This window comes from Herpailurus yagouaroundi, unplaced genomic scaffold (assembly GCF_014898765.1).
Source record: "Herpailurus yagouaroundi ecotype Mexico unplaced genomic scaffold, PumYag 163, whole genome shotgun sequence".
In the NCBI taxonomy this organism is placed as follows: domain Eukaryota; kingdom Metazoa; phylum Chordata; class Mammalia; order Carnivora; family Felidae; genus Herpailurus; species Herpailurus yagouaroundi.
The window spans coordinates 57,329,728-57,343,752 of NW_024412404.1; the positions used below are offsets into that span (position 1 = coordinate 57,329,728).

General features: G+C 38.5%; 1 protein-coding gene across 2 annotated transcripts in view; it reads left to right on the forward strand.

Moving 5' to 3' along the window:
* The window catches only part of WDR11 (WD repeat domain 11), a 67,726-nt gene that overhangs the window by 36,982 nt on the left and 16,719 nt on the right, over positions 1–14,025 (forward strand). For both annotated transcript variants that reach the window (XM_040486629.1, XM_040486630.1), the window contains exons 13-19: positions 217–292; positions 5,023–5,131; positions 6,935–7,059; positions 8,021–8,168; positions 12,319–12,425; positions 12,837–12,951; positions 13,253–13,424. In XM_040486629.1, the coding sequence (XP_040342563.1) occupies positions 217–292; positions 5,023–5,131; positions 6,935–7,059; positions 8,021–8,168; positions 12,319–12,425; positions 12,837–12,951; positions 13,253–13,424 (852 nt within the window). The remainder of the gene's footprint in view (positions 1–216; positions 293–5,022; positions 5,132–6,934; positions 7,060–8,020; positions 8,169–12,318; positions 12,426–12,836; positions 12,952–13,252; positions 13,425–14,025) is intronic.

Genomic DNA, 14,025 nt, shown 5'->3' on the forward strand with positions numbered 1-14,025 from the left:
TATTTGAATACAAGTAATATATTAATTTGTCTTTAACTTGTAATACTTCTAAGAATATGTTTTAAATTTAGAGTAATTGAAACAACTTAGAAGCAAGTGGAAGAATGAATGGGAGAGTAGAGGCAGCCCAGATCAGATTCCATTGGTGTGGATAAGTTCTTGTGTCTTACATGTTTTATCTGGTTTTTTACATTTTCTTTAATATTTGCAATCAAGGTAGGAGCATTGCTTTTCGCGGTGAACGAGGCAATGATGAGTCACCCATCGAAATGATTAAAGTATCTCATTTGAAGTAAGTATGAACCAAAAAAAATCTAGTGTTATCACAATGGAATCTTAAAAATTTCTTTTAATCTTGAAGAAAGTGTACGTATAGAATTTCTTAATGATAATAAATGGTGCTATGCAGCTCTATCCAAGAAAATATTTTGATCACAAAATTAAATTGCTATTTCTTTTAATTTCTTTTTTTTTTTTAATGTTTACTTATTTATTTTGAGAGACTGATAGAGAATCCTAAGCAGGCTCTGTGCTGTCAATGTAGAGCCCGACACGTGTCTCTATCCCATGAACTGTGAGATCATGACCTGTGCTGAAATCAAGAGTTGGACACTCAACCAACTGAGCCACTCAGGCACCCCTATTGCTTTTAATTTCTACTTAAAAAGATGAGATAACATTTCATTAGATTGGTAAAACCAGTAATCTGTTTTTTCTGCTATAGCTCTATTGTAAATACCTATCACCCACTAAGAAAATGTTATTTGTTACCTAATGAAATTCTTATGCATTTCTATCTCAGCATGGGTTTGTTGAGTGAAAGAACTGACTTTCTTTCCTTATAATTTTAATTTTAGTAAGTTTTGAGTTTTTCATTCCAAGAGAAAATACATGTTAAGCAAGATTATTAAACATAGAGACTGAATGAAAACCAATCAGAAGAACAAAAAAAGAAAGAGTAAGCTGTCCACAATAGTTTTCAAAATTGCTTTAGCTTGGGGCGCCTGGGTGGCTCAGCTGGTTGGGCGTCCGACTTCAGCTCAGGTCATGATTTCGCGGTCCATGAGTTCAAGCCCCGCGTCGGGCTCTGGGCTGATGGCTCAGAGCCTGGAGCCTGCTTCTGATTCTGTGTCTCCCTCTCTCTCTGCCCCTCCCCCGTTCATGCTCTGTCTCTCTCTGTCTCAAAAATAAATAAACGTTTAAAAAAAAATTAAAAAAAAAACAAAAAAAAACACAAATTGCTTTAGCTTTATGAGGATCTTTGCATTTCCATATAAATTTTAGAATTAGCTTATCAATTTTACCCAAAAAAGCTTCCTGGGATTTTGATTGGGATTGCATTGAATCCATAGATCAATGTGGGGAAGAATCGACATCTTAACAGGTTTTGGGATTCGTGAACATGGTGTCTCTCTCCACTTATTTACAGCTTTAATATCTTTCAGTAATATTTCTAGTAGCATTTTTGTTGATTCCATACTATTTTCTACATAGACATACTTCACTGTCGTTTGCCAGTAAGGACACTTCTATATCTCTATTTTCTGGAGTATGGGCCTTTTTCCCCCCCTTGCTTTGCTGTACTGAGTAGGACCTCCAGTACAATGTTGAGTAGAAATGATGAGAACTGACATCTTTGTTCTGTTTCTGGATTTTACAGAGAAAGTGTTCAGTCTTTCAACATTAAGTAAAATGTTAGTTGTAGATGTTTTGTAGGTGCCCTTTATTAGATTGAGGAAGTTTTCTATTCCCAGTCTGCTGAAACTTTGTATTGAGTAGGTGATGGATTTTGTCAGATGCTTTTTCTGCATTTATGGACATCACCATGATGGTGGTTTTCGTTTTAGGTCAGCTAATGTGGTGAATTACATGGACCTCTATTTCATGTTCAACCAACTTTACATCCCTAGGATAAATTTTTCTTGGTCATGATATATTATTGCATTTGATTTGCTAATATTCTGGTATATTCCTGGGTTTGATTTGCTAATGTTTTATTAAGGATTTTTTGCATCTGTGCTCATGAAAGATACTGACCTAGTTTTCATGTAATATCCTTGTCTGGTTTTAGAATCAGGGTGATGTTGACCTTGTAAAACAAGTTGTGAAATATTTCTTCCTCTTCTTTTTTTCTGGATGAATTTGTGTAGAATTGGTATTATTCCTTACTTAAATAGGAAGATTTCACCAGGGAACCCACCTGGGCCTAGAACTTTCTTTGTGGAAAAGCTTTTAAATACATATTCAGTTCTTTCATCAATATATAACTATTTAGGGTTTGTTTTTTTGTTTTTCCCCAATGAACTCTGGTAGTGGCTTTCAAGAAATCTGTCCATTTCAATGAAATTGTTGAATTTATTGATTAAAACTTGTTCATGATATTCTTTTAATGTCTGTTTCACCTGAATGATGGCTCTTTCATTTCTGATATTAGTGAATTACAGTGATCAGTTTTGTTGATATTTTCAAAAAAACTCATTTAGTTTCTTTAATTTTTCTCTATGGTTTTCTAGTTTTTGTTTCATCGAATGCCATAGGTATCTTTTTTTTGCCTGCTTACTTTGGGCTTAATATGTTCTTTCTCTAGTTTCTTAAGATAGAACTGTATACTCTGGTTTCTCTTCAGATCGTATAAATCTTTCGCCCTTTTAAGATAGAACTGTAGATGATTGAATTAAGGTTTTTCTTTAAAATTTAATATAAGCATTTAATGTTACATAAGCACTACTTTTTCTGTACCTTACACTTTTTGATGTGATGAGTTTTCTTTTAATTCACTGTGTAATAATTTTTTTAATGTCTATTTTTGAGAGACAGATTGAGCGGGGGGAGGGGCAGAGAGAGAAGGAGACACAGAATCTGAAGCAGGCCCTGAGCTGTCATGTCAGCACAGACCCCGATGCAGGGCTGCAACTCACAAACTGCGAGATCATGACCTGAGCCGAAGTTGGACGCTTAACCAACTGAGCCACCCAGGCGCCCTTATACTTTAACATTTCTGTGGGTATTTAGAGATACATTGTTTAATTTCAACATATTTAGGGGTTTGCCAGATATCTTTCTGTTAATTTCTGATTTTGATTAGAGTCAGCATATTTTATATTATTTTAGTCCGTATAAATTTAATGTGATTATTATGTGGCCCAGAATGTGGTCTTAGTGAATGTTCCATATGCACTTGAAAAGATTGGTTTGTAGTTATTCAAGTCTCACATTCATACAGATTTTCTGCCAGCTTTTCTCTCTATTACTGAGAGATGAGTGTTAAAATGAACTTTGTTCTGGATGTATTCTTCTTTTGAAGAACTTGAGTTCTTGCTTTAGATATTTTAAAGCTCTGCTCTTGGGTACATGCATATTTGGTATTGCTATTATGTCCTTTTGATTAATTGACTTCTTTATCATTATGAAATATCCTCTTTATTTTGGTCCTATTCTTTATTCAGAATCGGATTTGTCTGATTAATATAGCCACTCCTGCTTTCTTTTGACTAAAGTTTGCATGGTGTATCTTTTTCTTCCTTTTACTTGTGTGTTACCTATGTCTTTACATTTAAAGTTGATTTCTTCTAGAAAGCATGTAGTCCGGGCTTGTTTTTCTATTTGGTAATTTGTGTTTCAAATGACAGTGTTTAAATTATTCCTATTTAATGTAATCATCAATGTGACTTATGTTGAAATCTACCACCTTGCTATTTTCTATTTTTTTACTTTAAAATGAGTTAATAAGGATAGTTTTTAATTTCTTAGATTTCATTTCTAATATGCAAAATGTCAATTGTTATAAACCACATAAAAGTTCGTTGTGGGAGTTCCTCAATAACTTTTAAAAATGTAAAGGAGTCCTGAGACTGAAAGTTTTCAGAATTGTTCAGTTAAACTATTTAGACTCCTGTTTCCAGCCAGTCTTGACTCTATGTACACCTGCTAAGTTAATACACCTAAAACAACTGATCACTTTATCCCTCCTATCCTAAAGCTTTCAGTGATCAGCTATTCTCTGCAAGATAAATCTCTTTATAACCTAGTCTGACATATTCAAGTGTTTTAAGTCTTTTGTAATGTGATCCAAAATTCACACTTTAGTCTTTCTCACCATGATTGCTGTCGCACGTTCTGCATCTCAGGTAGCATGTTCCCCCGCTCTGTGTCCTTTCTTGTCTTGGCCGTTTGTCACATTTGTAACTCTGCCTGGAATGCCATTTCCTGATTGTCAAAGTAAATCTCTTCTTTTGTAGTGAATCTTTATAGCATTCACCAGATTTTGTCTTATATTAGTTATTTACATACAAGCCATTAGATGCCTTTATGTTAGACATTGTAAAAAGTGTAACATATTTCATTTGTATAGTCCATCATGGTTTATAAAATTAATTCGTGTGCGCTCTCCCCTCCCCTTCCCCTTTTTATTCTTAGAGCATTCAGTGAGGGAGGTAAGACAGGTGTTATTAACACCATTACAAAGATAAGTAGACTAAAACTCCAAAAGATTACATGGTTTGTCTGAGGCCACATAATTATCAAGTGGCAAACTTTGTCCTGAGCAAGAGAACATAAGTCTTTGAATGCACTGAATGTAGGGATCTTTCTACTGTCACATTTCCTCAGTGTCAGCATGATAGAAACTTTATGAAAACTTTTACTTTTTCATTTAATTTTTACCATAATCCTCATACCAATTCATTGGGTTAGGTAGGGGTATTCTCATGTCACGTGCCAGAAAATTAAATCTTGGGAGGGTTACCATATTACTATAAACTGTTTCACCAGGATATGAACTTGTGCCTTTTTTTATTCTGTCTTCTGAGCTGGGCTCCTTACGTAAGTTTGGCTGTATGACTCTCAAAGGTCATCTTAGGGTTTTACCTTCTTATGACTATTAACCATGAGAACTAAATGTTAATTTATATTGTCTGTATTTAGAATGTGTCATGTGAGTTTTCTGATTTACTCAACTTTTTGTATGTATTATGGTGAAAACCTTGCAATAAGGGGCTTATTTAGTAATTTTGTTTATTTTAGGCAGTATTTGGCAGTTGTATTCAAAGATAAACCCCTGGAGTTATGGGATGTTAGGACTTGTACCATTCTGAGAGAGATGTCCAAAAACTTCCCTGCAGTGACTGCTTTGGTAAGTTCCAGCTGAAGAACTAAATGTTCTTCATGCGTGAAGGACATAGGCGTGTGTGTGTGTAGTGGGTATTTTTCTTTAGCTCGAATTGAAGTCATTACTGCCATGTATTTTCTTGTTAAAAATGTGTGTTCAAGAGAAGATGATCTAAATACCTGGAGATAACTCTTATTTTCTTGGTTCGGTTAAGATAATATTACGTTGGTGGAATTCCAATTACAATTTTACTTAAATGTTTTGAGGAACATGATAAACATACTCCAAAAGATTTATGAAAGGATAAAAATCATAACAGCTAACTCAGCCTTGAAAAAAGTGGAGGACAGTATTGGGAAAGTGGTCTCACTTTATGGAGAAAAATACTGGATCTCTACCTAATACTCTAGTCAGAAGTGGGCTCTCCAGGATTAAAGACCTAAATGTAAAAATGTAAAGCTGTAAGATTAATATAGTCAAACAAAGAAGAATATTTTTGTGTCCTGGAAGCAGGAAAGGACAATAGAAGCTCAAACCAAAAGGCAAAAAAAGAAAAATTCATGCATTTAATTATGTCAAGGTTGATGCTTTCTATTCAATGAAGGACACTAATGTCAAAGTTAAATATAGAAGACCAGTTGGAAAAAGAAATTTGCCAGTGTCTGCAACCAACAAAGGACCAACTAATCCCTGTAGGGGGTTGGGATCGTGGGAAGTCCTGCACTTATACAGTGACAGGACAGGAACCCCCGTGGAAAGATGGCCACAGGACGGGAGCGGTTGGTGGAGAAACCTAGAAGGCCAAGAAGCATAGGAAGAAAGATTCAAACTCATCTGTTTTTAAAGATGGGCAAAATAAAATAACCATGGTATAACTCTTAGACTAGCAAAAACTGGGAAGCCAGATGCGGGTGTGGTATGGGACACAGGAATCCTTATGCAACTATTGGTGGGAAAGCAGATCAGTGAGGCGCTCTGCAGAGCAGACCGATTGCGCCTGGGCAGACAGACATCCCCTGTGTGCCAGCTCTTCAGCCCCTGATCACAAAGGAGCTTCTGTGAGGGTACTGACTGCAGTGTTATTTGTCGTGAGAGTTTGGAGGCAGTCTGCGTATCCTTTGCTGAGAGAACAGAGAGACTAAAAATCGGCGGATGCACTCGTGGAGTATTGTATAGCATGCAGAAGACACAGAGGTGGGACTTAGATTGTGCTAAATGAGAAGAGTTAGGAACAGGGCAGGATAGGACGCGGTCCTATTTATCTAAGGTACAAATACATGCATGGAAAATGACTGCCATGAAGAATCTGTGCACATGAGAGGATATTAGATTGAATGCATTAGAATAGGTGGGAATGCAAAAGAATAAGTAAATAAAATCAGAGATTTGAGGTGGATCTGTGGATGACAGTGGGCCATGATTGGAGGAACACGAATCTCACCCTGTGCACCTGCAGGGGAGAGGTAGAAGTAGGGAAGAGGAAATCCCATAATTATATTTATTATTTTCATTTTGTAAGAAAAAGAAAGCACCAAAAAGTTAGACCTTTCGGAAGTTTGCCATTAAACTCTTCAACCTTAAGCTCTCATTAAAGATTAGAGGTAGAAGGAGGTAAGAGGCAGACTATTAAAATCTGCCTTAAGCACTAATTAAAATGCATTCATTCAACCTTTGTGTAAACAGATAAAACCTCAGAACAAATTGTGAATTCATGTGCAGTAATAAGAAGTGATGCCAGGCAGTGGCGAGCATGCCCAGCTGTTCTGGAAGGATTCTTTGACTGAAGTAAACTGAGCATTTCTAGGTGTGCCTGTCTTTGCTTCCCAGGAGTGGTCACCATCTCACAACTTGAAGAGCCTGAGAAAGAAACAGTTGGCCACCCGAGAGGCCATGGCCCGCCAGACTGTGGTCTCAGATACAGAGCTGAGTGTCGTCGAATCATCCGTGATCAGGTGCGGTGTGCTGTTTCCTGCCTTGGTCATTTGGGATACCAGTGTCATGCTCGGGAACTTGACAAGTGTCACCCAAAGGCATCTCTAGCAGCAAGGTGCAGTCTGCTTTTGAACATACTTTGTTGTGCTTCAGTGCATACCTGGAAGACTGAGTGAATTCTATTATTTCATTTCTTAGTGCGGTCAATAACGTAGCCAGTAATATCCACGTGTCAGCATCCATTAGCGAATGTGTTCCATAAACTTCAGCTGCTGAAATTCAAATGAGTGTAGCATGAACATCTAGATACATCATATTTTCATTTTATGTACACCAAAGAAAATACAGAGAGAATTCTAGATTTATGGACTGTCCCCATCTCCATTCCCATCAATTTTACAAATAAAAAACTTCAGAAAGAATGATGGGTCGAGGTAAGGCCTCTCTTTTGCTGAGGAGTGTTCTGCAGCAGAAATGGTGAAGAAGTTCCTTGTGTGAGGTCTGGATGACCGCATGCCTCTGGGGGGGGGGAGGTAAGTGTTCTCTCATAGTGTGACCAGTTGGGAGTCATTTGTGTTTTGTTGTTGTTCTGGGTTCTTTTTTTTTTTTTTTTTTTTTTTTTTTTTTTTTTTAGAGAGAGTAAGCCTGTGAGTGTGGGGGAGGGGCAGAGGGAGAGGGAGAGAGAGAATCTTAAGCAGAGATCCCAAAGCAGGGCTCAGTCCCACAACCCTGGGATCATGACCTGAGCTGAAATCAGGAGCTACCCAGGCGCCCCTAATTTGTGTTTTCTATATTATTAGCTGGGCAAAGATCCGTTTCAGCCTTTTGTTTTGTTTTTTTGTTTCTTGTGGTTTGTTGGTTTGTTTGTTTCTTTGAAATCATTTTGGACCTCTTGTTAATGCATCTATATTTTGGGCAAGTTAATTAACTGTCACTCTAGGGAAAAGAAATACCTTTCTCTTACTTCTCTCTATTCCAAAGCTTGTTGCAGGAGGCAGAAAGTAAATCTGAACTCAGCCAGAACATCTCTGCCCGAGAACATTTTGTGTTTACTGATAATGACGGCCAAGTTTATCATCTCACGGTTGAAGGAAACTCCGTGAAAGATAGTGCTCGGATTCCACCGGATGTGAGTCCAACTCCTGGTTAAATCTTCATTGAGAGTTCTGATCAAAGATTCTGTTGATTCCATATCCAGGGAAGCCATAGTTAAGTTGTAAAACTATTTCAGAAAAGTTTAATGTAAATAATAAACTTCACTATTTAAGGAGATAGTATCATTGATAATAAACTTGTCCCATACTGCTAGAGAGTAACATTGTAACTACTTAGCATAAATACTTACTACGTGTTACTTACTCTTTATCCCTTTAATAATCCATGAGGAATTATTTCCATTTTATCTGTGACAAAACTGAGGGAGAATAAGTAACTTTCCCAGCATTACCCAGCTTAGCGACATGGCACTTCTAAACTCAGGTCTGCCATCTGACTCCGGTGTCTCTCCTCTTTCCGTTTCAGGCATTACCCTGAAGGATTTGACTTACAGTCTAGCATTATTTTGGGGTAATAGTAATCAGGTTGTAAGTGCAATAGTATTATTAATATTTACTAATTTATGTATATCCTTCTATGACCTTGTGAGACCCTCAGAGCTTCTGTAGTTCACAGTTTATGTCCGCATGCATCTCATAGGTTGTTCTTAGTGAATAGATTGAGAAAATGTTTTTGTTAACTAATACTATTATAATGGTTAAGCGGAGGGATGAGATGATGGCATAAAATACATCTATTCATTTAAAGTAATTGTCTAAAAATGTAATGTTTTAGTTGAATGCCAACCCTCATATTTTGCAGGTGACTCAGGGTCTCATGGGTTGTAGTCAGGATGGCGGCCAGGGTGGAAGGTCCACTTCCAGATGGCTAACTCACAGGGCCATTGCAAAATAATGCAGGCTGTTGACGAGTGGCCTCCGTTCTTCCTCACGTGGACCTCTCCATAGGGTTGAGTGCCTTCCTCCAGAGCGAGTGATTCAAGAGAGAGCACAGGGAAAGCTGCAGAGTTTAGGACCTTGGGCAGTCACAGTCCGTCATTTCCTCAATGTGCTGTTGGTTCACGGGTCAGTCCTGTTCATCGTGGGAGGTGACTGCCAAGGGACGTGAGTCCTCAAGGCAGGGTTAGTGGGACCTCTTAGAGGCTGCTGCCACATCTTCCTTGTAAACAACAGAAGAGTTGAGGCCAAACAACCTTCTCTCCTAGAAATGGAAACTAACATGTGAAAGTACTTTTCAAACCAGTTTCATTTTTACTGTTATATAGAACAGGTCATACCTGAGACTTAGTAATGCCTATTTTGAACTTTTTCCAATTGTCACTAGTTTGAAAGGATGGAAGTGGTAATGAGAGTGTGAAAGATTGATATTTGGTAGTCATAACAGAAAGGTAACTTGCTTTAAGCGTATAGAATGAAAGACCACTAAGGAGTGCAGATGGAAGACTTGCAGTGTCATGTAGCTGTCCTGTGGAATCTGTTTGCTGTCTTAGAAGATAGGAGGTTCCTCCTCCAGAAGCTCAGAGAAGGCCCCATCTCAGCGCTGCTAGTGCCACTCGCAGGCAGTTCCGTCTGCTGCTAATCTGCTCCACGCTTGCGATGAGGATATAGAAACGATCCAGTAATTGAGATGCCAGTTCCTCCTTACCCCAGAAAAAGTTTAAAACTTTTGGACATTAGACCTAAGTTTCCCTCTTAAAAGTATTCCTTTCAGGATGATAATTGTGCCTCAGGACTTGTAAGATTCTGTCTCCTTTTGTGGAGGTCTAAAGTAAGGGTATAGTAAGTCTCCATCTGCCTGCCAGAGCCTTCTATTCCATGGCTAGAAGCCACTTTCTCATGGAATGACCAGCCTCCGGTGAAATGAGTATGTAGTTTAGAGCAGTTTGGAGCAGTTAGGGAAAGGGATTTGAGCATCTTCTCAATAATACACGAGGAATTGGCTCATCATTTTTATTCTCTGGAATTTAAATATTTTCTAGGGACTAACATAGAATTTAGGCAGGGTTTTGTTTGCTTGTCTTAATCCAATATTTATTACCTTCCTCCTAAATGTGAAGTATTAAACATTTGCTTTGAGTTGGCCCCAGAACTATAGTGTATATACAGACGGTAAAAAGAAAAGGAAAGTTTGGCGTATTTTAAATTCTGGAGTGTCTGTAGTTGATTGCCTTTATTCACAAAACTGGAACAGTGGGAGAGAATGAGTGTCCCTGCTTTGTGGCCAACCTTACTTCTAATGTTTGGAACATCGTATTTTATATACAGGAACATAACAGTGTCAGCTAATAATACTCTATTGAGTTTTAATCTTACATTTAGTTCTCTCAGGATTATTTGGAGCCACAAAGCAGCTTTATGCCACATCCTCTGAAAGCACCTTGGTATTCCATATGGCTCGTATCCCACCAACAAACTCTTAGGTAGAAAGATCTGGATTGTTTAATTATATGGTTGTATTAATATCTTCACTTATAATTCTAATTTGATTTCTGAGCTTAAATTTTAAACTTTTACGTTTTAATTTTTAGAGTTTAGGAAGTAAAGTTATAAAATGTGAAAGTTTTTAAAACTAAATAGTAAAGGCAAATTCTTTTTTTGTTTTTAAAGTTAGTTATTTTTGAGAGACAGCATGGGGGAGAGGCAGAGAGAGAGAGAGAGAGAGAGAGAGAGAGAGAGAGAGAGAATCCCAAGCAGGCTCTACACTGCTAGCGTGGAGCCCAATGTGGTGTTCAAATTCATGAACCGTGAGATCACGACCTCAGCTGAAATCAGGAGTTAGACACTTAATCAACTAAGACACCCAGGTGCCCCTAAAGGCAAATTCTTAATTAAAAATTGTTTAATAAGACCTTGCAGTGTTGCTTCATACTATATAGAATTCTGTTTATTTAACATAACTTTCTAAGTTTTTTATTATTGAATTCTTTGAAATACTTTTTTTTTTTTTTTTAAAGTACACTCCATGCCCAGTATGGAGCCTAATGCAGGGCTTGAACTCACGACCCTGAGATCAAGAGCTGAGCTGAGATCAAGAGCTGGATGCCTAACCGACTGATTCACCCAGGCGCCCCTAAAATAATTCATTTTTAATCCAGTCTTTTTCTTTTATTTCTTGACTACCACTAGGATTTATGCAGTATTTGACGTGTGGGCCAGTCTATTAATAGTCAATTTGGCAAACCTTGAGCTTTCTACTCCCTACTATGGATAGCATGAGAACTAAGCATGTGGATTTTTATTTTTATTTTGTTTTATAGCTGTAAAAGCAGATTTAATAAGTGGAGAAATAAATAAGCAATAATATGGTTTAATAGTAGCATGTATTGACTGCTGTGTAGCAGGCATTGTTTTGAGCCCTTTCCTGTAGAAATTCATTAATAGTAACAGGAACTCCTCAAGTTTCATGAGCTTAACCTCCTTGATCCATAATAAATTCAAGAGGCAGGAAGATTAAGTGAATGCGCCCCAAAGCACACAACAGATTTGAGTGATAAAGCTCAGATCCAAGCCCAGGCAGCTGACTCCAGAGCCCGGACTCCTAGGGTCTCTGTCACACTGCCTCTGTGCGTCTGTTAGAGCAGTAGTCTCCTTTCTCAAACCCCGCCTGGGAGTTACTACAATAGTGTTACCTTCTTATATTTGAGTTTCCATGTGTACCTTCTTTGCAAAGCTTTCTGTGAATTCAGATTGTGCAGACGCCTTTAATCTACAGTATCTTTTTACCTTCATTATTCCTGAAGGTATCCGTGAAGCTCTGGGTCCCCTTTTCAGTAGAAAAACTGCACAATCCGTTATGAAACAGCTCTGAGTAGTTTCCTCTGGAATAGATTGGTTTATCCTTTTGCAGTGAATGAGAAGTTGGAGACAAGAGCTCTCTGGAAAAGGTTTTCTTCTTTCTCTTTATTTCTTTTAATTTGCTTTCTATGAGGAATTTCTTCCTTAAAAGTTATCTTTTCTCTATAAATTTAGTTCGGATAACTTAATGTCTGTCAAATTGAAATCTCCTGTTTCTTCATAGTTGAAATTGATGAACTAGGTGAGTGGCACTTTTAGTGTCCGAAGTCCGTTAGTATTTGATGGCATTCATACTAAAGCAAAACCATTTATAGTGAAGTTTTAATTAAAATACCTGTATTATTTTATCACATTAGGTAAAAACATTTCTCTGTTTTGATGGCTCTTAAGTAGTGAAAGCCATGTGCATTTGTTGCTGTTGTTTTCTAGGGAAGTATGGGTAGTATTACCTGCATCGCTTGGAAAGGTGACACATTAGTTCTTGGAGATATGGATGGAAATTTAAATTTTTGGGACTTGAAAGGCCGAGTATCCAGGTATGATTCAACAATGCAATATTATTTGATTAAAAAAAAAAGTAGCTTCTTGTTACGTTTCCTTTGGAGGCTTGTGACATGGTAAGTAGGATCATTAAACATGACCCAGTGTCGCTTACACCCTTGGGTCTCTTGTCACTGAACTTGGGAGGAAGGGCCTTGAGCCAAGCTCTGGGTCATTCAGTGGAGACATTTAGTATGCAGGCAGAAGTGCTTGCTGAGACATTATTCGAGTTGTTGTGAAAAGGCAGACCCTTTCCGTCGGATGGGACCCCTGTCCCAGAAAGCAAAGTGGTTCTCGTGTCACCAGACCTTGTCAAAAACAGACCTAGAAAGAGTCATTGGACATAGTTTCTGGTGACGAGATCTTACCCTGCTTCATACTGGCATTTTGTTTTTGTGTGTCCTCAGAGGAATACCTACACACCGCAGCTGGGTGAGGAAGATTCGTTTTGCCCCTGGTAAAGGAAACCAAAAACTAATAGCAATGTACAGCGACGGTGCGGAAGTGTGGGACACGAAAGAGGTGGGCTCAGCCCCGGGAGGGGCCCTCCAACCAAGCTGCTGGCCACAGGAGCTGTATTCTTCTCCCTCCTTCTGATGTAGAAATGAAGCCTGTGTAATGGGTTTAGCAAGCTTCTCAAAACCATTTTCTCGCTTTTAATGGTATCACTGTCTTTGGAATCTTTAAAATGCAACCTGCATGTGGAAAGGAGATTGCCAAAGACTGTTCGGTTTTAACTCGCGCTGGTCTTTGCCACAGGCACCGTCTGTGATAAACATCTTCCTTTTCTTTCTGAAAATGACAACCAAATTCACTCTTGTAGGTCCAGATGGTGAGCAGTTTAAGAAGCGGAAGAAACGTGACCTTTCGGATATTGGATGTGGACTGGTGTACTTCAGATAAAGTGATCTTGGCATCAGATGATGGGTGTATCCGAGTCCTGGAGATGTCTATGAAGTCCACGTGTTTCAGAATGGATGAACAAGAGCTAACCGGTATGGAACGCCTTTATTTCGCCCAGGCTGCTCTCTTCCAAAGACAGAGCTGCCCGTGTTTCTTTTCGGTCTTGCTTTCTAACCATCTGAGTTTAAGGAAATATATTAACTTCAAGCTTGAGTGCGCTGGACTCTGTAACTGCAGATGCCAGTCATTCTCCGCCTCTGGTTTGACAAGTGCCCCTTCTTTGACCCTTTGCAGAGAGCTTTGTCAAAAGATCAAAGATGTTTACATAAAAATGATACACTTAGAATTCAGGAGAACTCATCAGAGGAAGTGAATCTAGTGGTAAGGTGCTGCTGGCTTTTTCCTAATGAGCTTGATATCTTTTGCAAGCATGTATCACTGGGGGCGCCTGGCTGGCTCGGTAGGTAGAACATGTGACTCTTAATCTCACAAGTTGGAGCCCATGTTGGGCAGAGAGAGACAGAGGGAGGGAGGGAGGGAGGGAGGGGGAGAGAGAGAGAGAGAGAGAGAGAGAGAGAGAGAGGAAGGAAGGAAGGAAGGAGAAAGAAAGAAAGAGAGAGAGAGAGAGAAAGAAAGAAAGAAAGAGAAAGAAAGAAAGAAAGAAAGAAAGAAAGAAAGAAAGAAAGAAAGAAA